The sequence below is a fragment of the Argiope bruennichi genome, chromosome 1 (assembly GCF_947563725.1).
Source record: "Argiope bruennichi chromosome 1, qqArgBrue1.1, whole genome shotgun sequence".
In the NCBI taxonomy this organism is placed as follows: Eukaryota; Metazoa; Arthropoda; class Arachnida; order Araneae; family Araneidae; genus Argiope; species Argiope bruennichi.
The window spans coordinates 139,189,999-139,206,701 of record NC_079151.1 but is presented as its reverse complement, the minus strand read 5'-3'; the positions used below and the strand labels follow the sequence as shown (position 1 = coordinate 139,206,701).

At 29.3% G+C, this 16,703-nt stretch overlaps 1 protein-coding gene across 1 annotated transcript; it reads left to right on the top strand.

The window, feature by feature from the left end:
* Positions 1–837: 837 nt before the first annotated feature.
* Positions 838–16,336, top strand: LOC129976106 (uncharacterized). The gene is made up of 6 exons (XM_056089494.1): positions 838–1,007; positions 2,183–2,232; positions 6,912–7,019; positions 7,129–7,176; positions 10,658–10,711; positions 15,924–16,336. The coding sequence occupies exons 1-6, from the start codon at positions 878–880 to the stop codon at positions 15,972–15,974; spliced, it is 441 nt and encodes a 146-aa protein (XP_055945469.1). The 5' UTR covers positions 838–877; the 3' UTR covers positions 15,975–16,336.
* Positions 16,337–16,703: the final 367 nt, after the last annotated feature.

Genomic DNA, 16,703 nt, shown 5'->3' with positions numbered 1-16,703 from the left:
TCATTAAAGAATTGTTCTCGAAAATATGGTCCTCTTGCTTTCACTAGACCGATCATAATGATCTTAATTCCACCACAAATTTATAAATTTAAAAAATTAAAAATTCGCCATTTCACTAAATTCTAATTTTTTTATTGATATTATTATTACTTTCGTGCAAAAATTAATTTCAAGTAATATTTGATATGATGTTCCACTTTCGTTTCAAGTTAATTCTCTGAAAATATTTTTTTTTCCTTACTGCATCTTCACTGAATTTTATACTTTTTTATAATCAAAATTAACTTTTATTCAAAAAAAGTTGAAAGATAATTATCACATCCATGTATATATTTAAAAGAATAGCAGAAGTCTTTACAAAAAGCGCATTAAAAAATTATATGGCTTATAAAGAAACCATTAAAAGTACTTAACAGTATTAAATATTCATTTCATCTAAAAATACACTCTTTAATGTTACTTTATTCGCTTGTAAGTGTGTACATTGAAGATAATATGGAAAGGAAATTCGTAATTTTATGCTAATTTCAAAGTCCAGCTTTCTTTTGAACCAACATGAAATAGGGTTCATGGTTAAATGACTTTGAAAATCTTAATCTTCAGATTTTCCACAAATTCCTATATTTCACCTGCCGCCTCCATAAACATTAATAAGCGCCTTATTTAATAAAACTATTTTAAGACGTGGAAATATATCGTAAAATATTTGAGATTTATTTCCATTATCGCAAAGATTTAAATTCCTATATATTTTTTTTATTTTAGGGAATAATATTATTCAAAAAAATGATTACCTGTTTTTCGTCTGGAGTTGGTTATAAAAGAGGGTAGAATGATATGAGACACAATTTAGAAGGCGAGCCAGCATAAGTGCAAAATGTGGAGTAAAGTTATCCCCACAGTTTTGTGTGTTTTCTGTTTCCTGGCAGTAATTCGGAGCCAAGTACTCAAACCAGTCGATTTGGCCGATTATTACGATTGCTGGACATATGCTGAGTGCTTTACAGGTAAAAATATTTCTTAGTCATTGAATTTTTTAACTAGGAATTTAAATGAATTTTTAATAATGAATTTTAATTATAAATTTTGAATTTAGTAATTGAATTAAATTCAACTTAGAGAATTTTTATGGACACACTGTTAATAATACAACAAAAGCAAAAGTTTTTTATTATATTAAAATATTTGTATTTTGCATTTAATTAATTTTAATGAAATCGATAAATTTTATTATTCGATACAATACCTTGAATGCCAGCGTCCTGGTCTGGGGGTAGTGCGTCTTCCCCATGATCTGCCCCGCCCCGGGATCGAGGCCTGGTTCTGGCATGCTTGTTCTCTACCCTGTGTCCCGTGTGTGAAAGAGCCCCCCCTGTAAAGCGGCGGTCCAACGACCTGCGACCTCACGGATTTGGTCATAAATCTGACATCCAACCCACTAGGGGACCACACTCCCCCGTCGCCCGCGGTACGCCTGTAGTACGCCTGTAGTTTCCCGCAAAATGTCGGTAGATGGATAAACATCAAAGAACCGGAAAATTTGTTTGGGCTATGGGGGGGGGGAAGTGAGTCAAAGAAACTGAGGGTTTTGAGTGGTCGAAAGGGGAACGCGTGCCGTCTGAAGATTTATCTGGTCGTGGGTCCGCTGCCACAGGCGGGGGTGGCACCACGAAGGAAGGGGGACAGTTTTATGACCACATCTGTGAAGATCATCCGGTCGTTGGACCGCGGCTTAAGAAAGGGGTTGTGCAAGCGAATGTGTGTCACCTTCATATGAACTAAAGTCAGACTTCTGCCCTCGGGTGCTCTGGGGTCATTACCCTACTGCACCCCTCTTTAACCGATATCTTGGACATGGTTTTAATTGGAATTCAGTCAAAGGGGATTAAGCAACAACATATCTTCAATAGAATCAGAATTTTTTTTTTTTTTTAGTAAATCGAATAACCTGATCATTAGACTCTCAAAATATTTCAATATCTTTGAAATTGAGAAGGCACAGGTTTAAAAAAATTAAAAAATTCCGAGTGATTGAATGAAAATTCAATGACAAAAGTTCATATTTCATAACGTGATTTAAATTAAGAAACAATCAGTCTGTAATGAATACTGACGTTGTTTGCTTCATAAGATTATGAATTAATTATAAATGTGAAATAATTTTATGCATTTATCTTTTCAGATTCGTCTGCACACCAAGGTATTATGGATTGCTTCAATTCCATTGGCAAGGTAAAACTTTTTATTATTCAATTGGCAGTGGTAACTTCATTGGTAATTTTCCATACGAATGGAAGTCAGCTCATAAGTCTAACTAGCTATAATTAAACGAAATTTAAAATCAAAGTCATAGGTCTATGTCAAATTCCGAACTACGTTGTCAAGTAATTAACTCTGTTCAAAGTTATAAACTCAGTAACTCAATTAGGAACTAACTTATGATAAGTTCATAACTTTGTTATGAAATTTGAATTAACGAAGGATCAACAAATACGATTATCCATTTTCTGAGAAATAAATACGAAAATTCAAATTAATTTCTAAATGAAAATGGAACAGCAGACAGCAGTTGTTGGCGAAAGGGATTATATATATATATTAGGGTTTAACGGTTTTCAAACCCGGTTTTAGAAAACCGGTTTTTTAAAGTAAATTTCTCACATTCGAAAACCGGTTTTAAGAATTCATATTATTATCTAAAAATTAATTTTGAACTTATTTGATTTGCTATTCATTCTATGCAACGGGCAGCAAACACATTTTTTCAACGTTGCAAGTTGCGTTGACCAGTGTTTGTGCATTGCACAGTTTTTCATGAACATCCCTTTTCACTTTTTTTTCTAGGTGAAACAAAAGTTTCATAAAGTTCATCTCTTGCTTCTCGTCGGATGTTTTGTCTATCGGTATGAAGTCGGAGCTAATAGAAACATCAGCAATTTGACTGGCTCGTTTCGAAGAACGTGTGAAAGGAATAAATAATTCCCCGTTTTCTGCTTTTTGATCATAGTATTTAATGATATATAAAATTTTCTTAGTACCACTCCTGAAACTTTTTTATTCCACTTGAACTAGCCATATCAATACAAAATATTCAGTTAAAATAAAATGCTGTCAGAAATGACATAACACTGACATACACGTGAAAAAAAATAGAACTAAAAAGTATCTAATGCGCGAAATCCAAAGTCAAATGTGCTCATCGTCCCGCGTTTCACCCCTTAATGAAATTGAATTGTCGAAATGTGGTCTCAGAATCCGATCCGTCTCGAGTCACGACAGGTTTGCTTAATATTGTGAAGGTAAAAACTGGAAACAAAAATATAAACTTGTTATATTTGGTAAAAATAACGTAAGTATTAAGTATGTTTAATTTTTACGTTTATATTTTCTATTTTCATTTTTAAATTTAAATTTTATTATATAAATTTCTTCTATCAAAAATTAGTGTAAAATAAGAAGTTCTGGCTTCTGTTTAATGGAATTTTAAATAAAACACAAGGTGTTAAAATATTCCATATTTTCTTTCGCAACGTTTTAACATAAATTATGTCTTTAGCAAGCATCGAAATTAGATTAAGAAGTGTTTTTTTTTTCAACATTCCTAGAAAATGTTTAGATTAGATTATTTTAAATTGCATTAATATTAATAGTTTAAATAATAAAATTGTAAAATAAACGTCAAAAATATTTATTCAATAACTTTAATTTAATTTTTAGATGAAAATGAGTAAGTTGGAAGTTTGGGATAGTTTCAAAAAGTTCGGGATAGATAAGGCAATCTGAAATCATTTTAATAAAATGTTGAGCTGCAAAGGGTCATCTACGAGCAATCTACATAATCATTTGAAAGCAGTTCATAAAATAACTGTCGGAAATACTATAATTGTTTAGTTTCTTGAAGACCCTGAAGAAAAACTTACAAATCCAAAGACACTGAAAGCTGAATTTTCATTATTTGAACAAACGAATAAAAGAACAAAAAACTTAGATTTGTAATTTGATGTAAAACTCAGTAACTAATGAACGAGTATTTTCAATTTCAGGCAATTTTGTGTCCAAAATAAGAACGAGACTTAGCCACCGTTCAGTGGATATTTTATGTTTTTTAAAATCTTATTTTCTTAGGAGAAATTAAAATTAGTGAAAATAATATAAGTATTATTTGAAATTTTTGTTTGAGTTTTCGTTATTTTGTGTAAGTAATATGAATATGTAATCTTTAATTTTGTTTTTTATATTTTGACTTTGATACTGATTTCGTTTTTTGTTATTTTATATAAATTAAAATAAAATAAAAAAAATAGAATAGGGAAAAATATTTTATTTTTTCCTATTCAATTTTTTTTTGACAAAAATTCGAAAACCGGCTAAAACCGGTTTTTTTGAAAATATCGAATTCGAAAACCGGTTTTTCAAAAAGTCGGTTTTTGTATAAACCCTAATATATATATATATATATATATATAGTATTATTTTTATTATTTTAAAAGTTTTTTAAAAAATGAATGCATACTTATTCTAAAAAATGATATTTTATCAAGCACGCGGTGTTTTCAAATTAAAATAAAACAGTTCATTAAATTTCCTTTTTAATGCACAAGACTTATATTAAGTTAAGAAATGAAAATACAAATATTTTTTTACTGACAGAAATATAATTTTTTTCTCCAATAATTCTAAATGTACGGTAATATTTCTCGTTTTAATTTAATTTCTCTAATCTTACAGAGCATGCTAAATAATATATATATATATATTTCGAAGATAGCCGCTCCATATAATATAGTTCCCATGCAGTTACTTATGAAATATTTTCATTCGTTTTATATGATTTACTTCTTGAGATAAAATAAAGCTCATAATACTCTTACGCCTTTTAGTTCTTAATTTATAAAATTAAAATGAAATATTTTCAGTAATGGCTCCAATCTGGAACATTTTACGGATGTTGCAGCAAAGATGCCAATATTTGTTTATTATAAAATGGATTTTAGCTAAGAAAAATTAATTAATTGTTTAACTAACATAGAGCATTCATTAAATAAGTCTTGCTTGCCATTATTTTGCTTGTGATAAAATGGATTTTAGTAATAATCTCATTTCACTAATAACCTCATTATGTTGAATAGATTTTCTGCAGGAAATTTGTTAAATACTGTGAAATTTTCAAGCGTAATAAAAGAAGTAGTTGTTTCAATATTATTTATATTAATATTCTTCTTAATTAATTAAAAGTTTATCTAATAATCTTATTATATTCAATAGTATTTGTGAAAAAATCTATTAAAAACACTAGTACTCAACACTAGTAATACAAAAGAACTATTGCTTCTTTGTTATTTATACAAAAAAATCTATTAACTAGAGAAAAATTGTACTGCCTAATGAAAAAAATGTTGATTTTGTGTTATTTATATACATAATATCTTCATATTCAATAAAAAAAACCAAGAGAGTTTCGCTAATAACATCTTTATATTCAATAAAATTTGTGAAGAAAATCTATTAGAACTTTAGAATTCCACATTAGTAATAAAAAGAAGCTATTTTTCATTGGCATTATATATAAAATCTATTATTATAGTAGTATTTCTACTATTATAATAGATTTTATATAATAGTGTTATATAAAATCTATTATAATGAAGAAACTATTGTTTCACTTTTATTTACATAGACAATAAATTACAACATTTGTAATCCTCATTAGTAATGAAAAAAAAACTATTTTTTCACTATTATTTATATAGAAAAATATATTACACAGCATTAATGAAAACGACTGTTGTTTCATTGATTTTATGTATAAAACATGTTAACCCTTAACTGGGAAGGTGAAAATTTAGGACTTAACTGGGGAGGTGCACTCCACGAGTCCACATTTTCTTTACACTCAAATAAAATTTTCTAATGGAAGTATTAGTATAAAAATCATCCAATATATTCTGCAGATATTTGAATATATGATATGAATATACATGAATATATTTTAGAAATTTTTTATTATATATTATCATTGAAAAATTTAATTCTGTTTGAACATACATTTCTTCTCAAATTATGTGTTGCAACAAATAATATTCTAAAAAATAAACATATTACTCCTTGCTTTTTAAATCAGATTTATTTTTCGTGTATACAAAGGTATTTAGAAAATAATATAATGGAAAATTCAAAAATTATATTAAAAATGAAAAAAATTGATAATAGGTAAATTTGATCCTTTTTTTTTTATCGACATCATTTCTACGCAGAACTTATGAATATTGATAGCATGGTTTCCGAGGGCATTTTAAACATAAAGTTAAGTACTAGAATAAAAATCAGCTTGTAAATTCTGTAGATATTTCTTTTAGCATATTAATACCTTTTAGAAATTTTTCAAAATACATTATCACTAAAAGAAAATTATTATATTTGAACATACATATCAGAATCAGTCGAATGCGAACTTTCATCGAAAAAAAATCTTCTGTACAATTATCCTCATTACTAAAATCAATTCTGCTTCATTTAAAAGTGTCTAGGGCTCTGCTTCATAACGGGGATCAGTAGGGTGGTTGATATTTCTAAATTTTTTAGCCATTTGCTAAGCCTGTATAATACTGGAACACTAAAAGGGAATGCGGTTTCACAGACGTCGAGCAAAGTAATGGCTGAAATATTTTTAAAAGCATCTACTAAAACTGGTTGAAAAAGTTCACGAATAGTGAAGGTCACGAAACAAGAAGCTACAGGGTCAATCCATTCGATTGATCTGAAATTCTAAAAGGGGTGACTGAAAGTGTATCATTAGAGGTCTGAGATACCCCCCCCCCCCCAGTTAAAGATTAACTAGTGCAAAATTATATTGCGTAATGAAAAATTGTTGTTGTTTCAGTGTTATTTACATACATATCGTTATTTTTTAGGATGTTGAGCCAATGTTCAAGTTCGTTAATGAAACTTTCTACACCTACCATACTGATAGCATAGCAGAAGCAATGGAAGAATATTGTGATCTGTGTGGAGATGCAAAAGTGAGTCGTACTTTTTGATTCACGATACTTTCTTAGAGTTTGTTATTTTAGAAGATTTTTGTGTTTCCTCATTCTAAGTAGAACTCATTATTTTAAATTTTTTATTTAGTATTACGCATATGAAGAGACCCTCAATGGTATTTTCTACTATCAGAATGTAAGCAACCTATTTTTATTTATTTATTGCTGTTTTTATCTATTTTATTTATTTGTTTATTGCCCCGTTAACAATTAATACATTTTTTTTTTGACAAATCAAAAAACAATCGCAAAGAAAAATGTTTTTATGTGTGTTCACAAATGATTTTTAATTAATATTAGGGATTTATGTGTAAAGTTTTTGATTGTATTTTTTTTTTTTTCTAATTTTGCTGAATTGTATTTTATGACGTATTTCTCTTTCAAATTATCCTTTCGTATCGTATTTTTCTTTAAAACTGTGAATCTTCTCAACTTAATAACATTTTTCATAAATATTATAATGCATTGTTTATATTAAGCATTACATTTTATTATGTTTTATTATATTATTATTATATTAATTTATTATATTATTATTTTATTATGTTTTATTATATTATTATTATATTAATTTATTATATTATTATTATATTAATTTATTATATTATTATTTTATTATGTTTTATTTTATTATACTTATATTAAGCATTATTATAATATATGCATTATTTATAGAAATGTAATAGTCCTAAAAAACTACTTTTTAAAACAAAGTCACATAATTTTAGGTTTGTAGCAAAATTTTAATATGAGTTACGTTAGACATCTAATATACAGTATAAAAGATAACTTTTTGAGAATTCAACAAAAACAGTTTTTATCCTATAATTTAATGCATGCTGTAGTGCTTGAAATTATACAATGTTTCAATATATATACTTCATTTTTTTGTCAAAACCTCAAAAATGTAATAATTAATTTATTGAAACTCCTTTCACAGTATGACGTTTTCAAGGAAAGCAATATTTCAGAAATGTAGAAACTTTAAATTTAAGGGGACTCGGTACCCAAAAATGTTTTTTCCACATTTTTTGATATTGTGAATATTTCCACAAATTTTGCGATAGATAAACGTTAGATTTTGCAGAAACTTAAATTTCTAAAATATTTTTCAGTTTCAAAAGTAACAAATTTGAATATTTTAATTTTTTTTTTTTAAATATTAACCCATTTTTAAGAATGCTACTTCTCGTACAATTTTCAATTTTCTTTTCTCCAATTTTTTTAAAGAAATTTCACAATGTATTTAACAGAATTAAGGTTCGGATTTTTGATATACATTAATATTTGTATATGTTTTGAATTTTGTATATATTTTGATTTTTGATGTTACTTAGTATTTGTTTATATTTTGATTTTTGTATATTTTGGTTTCTAAAAAAATAATTTAATCAAAAATTTCCAAATTTTTTGGAAAATATGAGATTTCTTTCGCTTTAAACATGTTTAGAAACAATTCTAATCAAAATTTTTACAAATCCATCCCTATTTCTATTGGGCATACATTTAAGAGTGAGCCGAAAAATTTCAAGCAATTACAATAAAATGTGATTGTCTTTTAACATTTTGTAGCAAACAGAATCTTGGAAATAAGCAAACTGAAATAAATAGCTTTAAAGTTTTCAACACAATAAACTTGTAATAAAAACAACTCATATCAATCTGTGTTTTTTTTCAGAGCAATAATATGGCATTTGTAAATTCTAAGATATCAAATTTTTTAATATATATTATTGTTATATTTATTTATGATCATTATCATAAATAGGAATTATTAGAAAAAATTTAAAAAATCACTTTTTTTATTCTATAAATTTTTTTTTCGTCGAAATATTTATTAAATGATTTGCAATTCTGCTTATCACATATGTATTAATATACAGAAAAAGCTCTAGACCATTTAATTGAAATTCAAATGAAAGTTTGTAATTTTGAAGATGATTATAATGACTAGTGCGAAATTCAAATGAAAAGAAATGCAAAAGCAGTAAAACTATAAACAAAGATTTGATCGTTATAGTATGAAACAACTGCCCTGATTTTTATTTCTTGGGAAAAAATCCAGTTCCTTGGCTACTTGCACATGAAATATTTTTTTTTTTTTATGTAAACAATGGGGGTGGGCGTGGCACCTGCTATAGTGTTAGACAAAATAATTTCATATCTCACTAAATACTTGTCTGATTGCTTTGAAATTTTCAGATTAATAAGGTAAAGGTTTATAGCTGTTTGGCGATTATTTTTGCATAAAGAAATAGCCATAAGTAAAATAAATTTTTTATTAACGCACTACCACCACATTCGCTCTTTCTTTGAAGCGAGCTCTTTCGTACGATTACATCATGGAGGGGATTCCCCGACAAGTATAAAACAAAGAGTAGAATATGAAAAGTAGAGAGGTAGCACTTTCTGATTGTTTGATTGACATGAAATACAGATGTCGCTACAATCACTACAGGTTCAAGAATCATTTTTCTCTCAAAATTGGGAAATCGATATATTCCTTGATTTTCCGAAATTTTCTGGGTACTGAGTCCCTTTAATGTCGATTCCATCTTAAAATGAGGAGATACGGATTATGTTTAAATGATTTAACTTTCGGCTATCGATTGAGATATAGTTCATGCACTTGTATGGTGATCATGAGCTCATTTGCTATAATTTTGCTTCGAATGAAAAGAAAATCCATATGCATCATTAAACGAACTCTGGATTTTAGTATGAAAAACTTTTGACTATTTATTTTTTCATAAATAAGGAATTTTAGGACAAAATTTGTAGTACAATGTTTATGAGAGTGATATAAAGCCGTGAGAACCATATAACCGAATAATGATGCGAATAATGATTTGACGCGTTTGCTCAAATTCACAATAAAGTGCATTTTTTTTACAATATTGTAGAATACCTTGCGCTACTGGAGAAATCACGTCATGTACAAGGTAAATGTAATGGTTTTATCGACAAAAAGATTAAAGTTGTATCAATGAAGATGTCTCAAGCTTCTTTTTCTTGAATACAGGGATATAAATGCAAATTGCAATTCTTTTTAATTTTTTTTTTTCATTGCAACATAACAATATTCTTAAAAGGTCTGTTGAGTATAGATGTTAGAGCATTGTGCTTTTAACAGAGTTTTATTTTTATCTGCAATAAGTTATCAAAATTTCATTTCACTACAATTGATTTCAAAAACAGAACGAGTGTCAGGCGTCTACCTCACTAACTGGTGTATATCTACCAGATGTTTATCTTAGGAGTATCTAAAAAAGTAGCATGACTACCTACAATAAAGAAAAGGTTATGAATCATAAAACTCAGGTTTAATGAGCTAGCACGGAAAGCAGAATAGATTATTACTATATAATTACCTGCACGTCTAATAAATAACGGAATATCAACAATATTCGGGATTGAGTGATATCATTCCTTGCCACGTCGTTAATGCACGTAGGTTGATTTAGGAATGAAATTTATCAAAATCAGTTTAAGACACATATTGTATTCGAAATTAATAAAACTTTGTTCCGTGACATAATTTTTAATTAAAATTTCTATTGATATATTGATTAATAACGATACTGTATTCCCTTTTTAATTTATTTTCTGTTTTATAGAAAGCGTGCAGGGCACGGCTGAGGCGTCAGTGTAGCAGTTCAGAAAAAATGCTGGTAAAAACCTTTTTAATTAATTGCAGAAAAATATATTTTATGAATTGCAAAGTTGGATTCCTTTCATTTTATGATCTCGGCAAGAGATTTTCTATTTTACTCTTAATATTTCCCAAAACTGTTAAATGTAATTTTGTTAATACATTATTTATCTCCTGTATTTTTTGTCTGATTATTAAATGCCAATGAAATTATAGTATGATATTGTTTATAATCACTCGAAGGATACGGAAAATGTTCTTTTGGTAGAAGAAAATTTTAAAAATAGTCTATTTAAAATGTTGCACTAGCGATTTAACTAAAAAATATTGGAAGATAAAAAAATAATGAAATAAATACAGAAAAGTATTTAGAGCAGCTTATGAGATAAAAATTCAAATAAATCGTTGGGAATAATAAAAAATACAATATTCTTCAAAAACTTTTTAAATTTTAAACCAAAAATAAAAGTGATCTCAAAACTTAATTTTATAATTTGGACTGGTTACTTAGATTAGATTACTGATATGAACGCCCCATTTTAAAGCAACACTAGTTCTAATTTGGGACGGACCTTGTAATTTTGAACCCGGGTTCAGATGACGACAATGACACCTGAGCTGGCACCTCCTCCCCCCTCTTCACACCACTTAAGGATGGTTGGCCCCAATGGATTTGGCGTACACCAGGTCCGCTTACATGACGGTTCTGTGATGGAGCCTGAAGCTTTCCAGTTCCGAAGTCGAGACCTTACCACCAGGTCACCGATGCCCCTAAGACTAGAAGTCTGATCAATGAAGAAAAGAAAGACAACAAACAAAATGGAAAAAATTATTGCGAAAAACAATTAATTATTAATGATTTAAATCTTACCATGAGTTTAATGGCACCACAAGAAAGTCAGCCTGTCTTTACAGAAGCTGATTCTTATGGCAGCCTGAGAATAAGGAACCGTTTTGTTGAGAAAATTGTATTTAGCAAACCGAAGATGAAAATGAATATGTAAATTTATAAAATCAAAAATGCAAGTAAAATGCCTTAAATCAGTTTTTTTTCCTTCTTTTCTCAAAGCTGAATAGATAACTAGTTCCTAGTTTCTGATCTATCAAGGTACTTTGAATATGATGCAAATTCTTTTACCTCTAATATTTTTACCTTATTTATTTAAGTCGTAGCTCCAAACGCCAGAGATGCGTTCGAGAGAAATCGCCTGATTACATGTTCTTATAAATCATATGATTTTCTTGGAATGTCCACCGATGAATGTAGATATTCCATGTTTCAAAAAGTGCCGTTTTATTTTTATTTATTTTATTTTATTTATTTATTTATTTATTTTCTTTTCTGAAGGCTGAGTTCCTACTTCCTGATCTATCAAGGTATATTGATAATGATGCAAATTCTTTTACTTCTAAATATTTGTACCTTGTTTATGTTAGTCGTAGCTTCCAAACGCCAGAGAAGCGTTCGTGAGAAATGGCCTGATTGCATGTTCATATAAATCATATTATGTTCTTGGAATATCAACCGATCAAGGTGATATTTCATGCGCCCAAATTGTTAACTTCTTGTCGAATTTTAGACCAAGACATTAAATAGAACTTATTTTTTTAACAGGAGCATCTAACAAGACAAAAGAGTTTGATAGTAATGATTTTTTTTCTGAACAAAATAACCTTAGAGTTATCAGCATTGACAAATACCTTATAAAATTCTAACTGTTCCGTAAATGAATTTAGAAACCTTTGCAATGTCATAAGAATTATTTTTTTCCCTGATGCACTGCAATAGAGAAGCCATATTATTATCAAAATAGCAAGTACTAATCTATTGAATCTTTTTAAGAAACCCGCAAGTAAGAATATAAAAAGAAATCAGCTAAAAACATTGTTTTAAATGGAACCCGACATTATATTTCCGATATTAGACATAGACAGTTCTCAATGTAGAATAATTCCGATGATTCTTTTTAAGATATCGTCTTAGAAGTCAACATTTTATGATTTGCATATTTAATGAGTCCATTTAAAGAAAAGACATGAGTGTGCATCGAGTGCCATTTTTATATCACGATAAAGACGTCTGGTGACAATTTTAAGTGAATTCGTTCGTGTTAACTCACAAGAGTTAACACATACTGCAAAGATTCTTTCTGAAACCAAACTCTCTAGAAGCATATCATTATTTCCATGGCAGTGACACAGTAATCTCTTTGGCAGGCATTATTCAAACATTTTCTCCATAGTATTTAGAAAACGTTTCACCATGCAATTTTGAGAGCTTTTATTGTCTTGGTTACTTAGATATCATATCAATCGGAGCAGCTTTTTTTCGATAATTAAATTTTTCGATGTTAATTTTAGGAAAGTGATTGAAATTAATACATCATTGTGGTGTAGTCTTTTGAGATAAATATTCTGGGTTTTATCTGGCTAAATATTTCCCTTGTGTTCAATGTTTTAATGCTGGAATTAATTTTTCTTATAAATTGTTACATAAGAAAAATAACTGTTATATACTTATATATACGGGACTAGCATTCTCAAGGACTAAAAAAGCAAGGACTTCGACAAAAGATAATAAACAGAAAAATGAACAGTTTTTAAGTCTTTTAACTCTGCAAATAATCTGCATTCAACCTATTGCTGAATGGATGAATCTGTTTGTAAAGTTATCAAAACAGTAAAAATTGAAGCCACTCTCCGGACTCATGAAGAAATCATGTTTGTTATAGGACATAGTCCCTTTCCTTCTTTTCTTCACCATTCCAATTTGTTAGAAGATGATTATTCTTGTAGGGAAATCGGCGATCCCATCCACTTTACTCTTTCATGGCACCTCCTAAAACCATAATCTTCGCTAGAAAGTCTTTTGTATAAAATAGTCCTTAATAATTCATCTTAAAAAAAGAATCATAAACATTAGGATTAGATTCCTAATTGATCATGGAGAACTGTTCCAATTACATTTACCCTATCAGTTTTTAGCGCATCATTTAATGCACCTCGTATTCTATTCTTAATATATCCTTAAACCCCCTCAAGTAACTAATTTTTATATTTTCACTCATACAGTACATTATTTACATTCATTCAGTTTTATTGTACTCCAGATATGTTTCATTCTTGTTTTTATCATTTAGTTATGTTATATGTATTTATATTTTGTCATTTGTTTGCTTCTTTTAAATTGATTGTTGTGCAATTTTTTTAATAAAGTCTACCATCATCTATACCAAACCGGAAAGGGGCCACATGAACTCTAGGAGTGGAGGTGTGGTGTGGTGTTAAGTGCTAAAGAATCTGTGTTAAGCTTTTGTAAACATTTCCTTTCATTTCTCCCCTCATTCCTTTCTTTGATGAAATGCACGCTTCGAATGAGCAGTACATACGCAAGGCATTTTTAATTATACACAAATGCATCTGTGCAACATTTAACTTGATTTAACATTTCTTTATATACTCATCATTGCAAGATTGGCTCGTTTCTCAATTAATATGATTCAACAAACTTGCTTTCTATAAAGATACCAATTCTTGAGGCGAAAAAAAGCGGTAAATATGACTTTTTCGCACTTAGTATATTAACCCGTAACTGGGGACAGAAGTCAAAATGACCTCACGTTGTTCATTAGCTCCGATTATCACGTGGTATTTTGTCCTTGAATACTCTCATCTTCTCAGTACCTTCAAGTTTTCTTTCAGCAATAATGTTGGCAAAAGTCTAAGTATGAACACGTGCGTATAACCGAGTTATTCATTTTCAAAGTTGTTTTTTGTTGTTATTTATCGAGTCATCGACTCCGTGTCTCTGCAACTGCTTTTAATTTGAATAATGCAAAAAGAATAAAGAAATATTCTCAAATAATATTTTAAAATATTATACTCTTCATTTTTATTCGTTAAATTCTAACAATTATTAACCTTAGCGTAATTTCATTACACCTAAACAGAACAAATACTCATTAAAAGATTGTGTATACTTTTCTTATAGCATCTTTCCAACATTTAATATTATAACATTGAACATTTTTAACATTGATATTTTTTATATTTTTGGCAACTATATGATTTCCAGAAAGTGTTGTTGATGATGAAGATATCTTGTCTGCGCTAACACAGAAAGAGGGGTTCAGTAGCTTCTAAGGGTATGGAACATCCGAGGGCAGAAGTCTGACTTCTAGCCCATATGAAGATGACACTCTTTTCTTTAATGGACGTTTAATAAAACGGTTTGCATTTTAACTTTTGAAAACCAGTATAGTTTTTAAATAAAATCTAATTAAAATTCGTTCATTTTGCATACAAAAATTGGTATAAATAAATATGTTGTTGTTTCTTATGGCACTTGCCATGGACAAGCCCGCTGTTCGAAGACAGCCGATTTAAGCTTGAGGGGGAGCACCTCTTGTTTCTATAGTAGCGCCATCTAGGGCCAAGAGAACGACTTAGCTACACACACACGTCACAACCCTTTTTACGGGGCGGGCTTCATTCACGCATTTCATTCACTCAACCACGGATCGAAATTTAGACCTGAATCAGAGAACGATCACCCCTGATCCAGTACCCCCAGTGGTATTACTCTCGACATGGAGGACTTTGTGACCACGACAGATTTAACCACGAAGATTCCCCGCGTCAGCCACCAAGCACGCGGGGAATCTTCGGCCGGCGGGGTTCGAACACGCAACCTAAGGTACGCGAATCCGACGCTCTACCAACCAGGTTAACCCGGCCTGAAAAAATATGTAAAATAAATCAATGAATAATGATGATGATGATGTAAAATTATTAATAATGTTGTAAAATACAGTTAAAAGTAGATTTATAAATACATCCCAAATATTTTAGTGGGCAGCTGTGGCCTGGTGGTAAGGTCTCGACTTCGGAACTGGAGGGTTTCGGGTCCGTGACCCGATTCCACGGAAGAACCGTAGAGTGAGAGAGTCGTCCTCGTCATTTGACTGCGGTTCAAAATTACGAGGTCCATCTCAAAATAGTCTTAGTGTTACTTTAAAGCGGGTCGTTAATATAACTAAATTAAATCCAAATCTTTTAATCGCAGGTGCATACATCTATTTCATTATTTCCATCATTTAACCAGAATATTATTTTCAGATTAGTAATGGCAACTCTTTAATGGATTTTAATTTTTTTTTATTTGATTATATTCCTGAATTCAAGACTTATCAACGTTTTTTTTTTTTTCTTTTTTCTTTTTTTCCTTTCAGAAATGCTTTTTCAAGCTTCTTGATGGACTGAAAGACCAGGGCCTGTGTTAAACTAATCAGGCGTACAGAATTCAAGCATCGTCTGCTTTCCAGGAATGAAGTGACAAGTCATAATTGAAATTTGTTTCTTATTGTAACAAATTTTAAGATATTTTTCCAAAAATAAAAATTATTGCAATCAACTGACAAAGAATTTTAATACATTTTTATTGTTCTGTTATGAATTTATGTGTATGCGAAAATATACTTTACAAAATCACTTTAATATCATGTTTCATATAGCTTTATATTTTGAAAGAATTTTATTGAAATGGAATATTTCTGATCATATTATAGTCGCCAATTATTTGAAATAATCAAATTTTGTAAATGAAAATAATATAAAAATTTGTATTTATATAAGTTGATTAAAATCTTATCAAATGTTTTTTTTGTAGATTTCGCAATATATATATATATATATATATATATATATATGTGTGTGTGTGTGTGTGTGTATGTATGTATAACATTATTTTATGTGAAGCAGAATGCAGTTTGAAGACAGTGAAGAGAATTTTAATTTCGTGACGTCGTTTTATTTCATTTTGAAGAAGCAGGCATATGTACAAGCGATGAGCACACAGAACGACACAGAAAAGGAATGAGGAAAAAGCTCTTGAACATTTTATCCCTGGTCTTATATAACCTATGATTTTGATAGGGAAAAGATTTCTTCATAGTGCAAATATATTACGAGATTTCGATAGGGATTTTCGTTACACGCGCGGAGAAGGCAGG

Bases quoted from the DNA above. Each gene is read 5' to 3' on its own strand.
- LOC129976106 (XM_056089494.1), top strand. From the start codon at position 878: ATGTGGAGTAAAGTTATCCCCACAGTTTTGTGTGTTTTCTGTTTCCTG. The intron at 2,233-6,911 runs GTAAAACTTTTT...GTTATTTTTTAG, and splicing joins GCTTCAATTCCATTGGCAAG to GATGTTGAGCCAATGTTCAA. The intron at 7,177-10,657 runs GTAAGCAACCTA...TCTGTTTTATAG, and splicing joins GTATTTTCTACTATCAGAAT to AAAGCGTGCAGGGCACGGCT.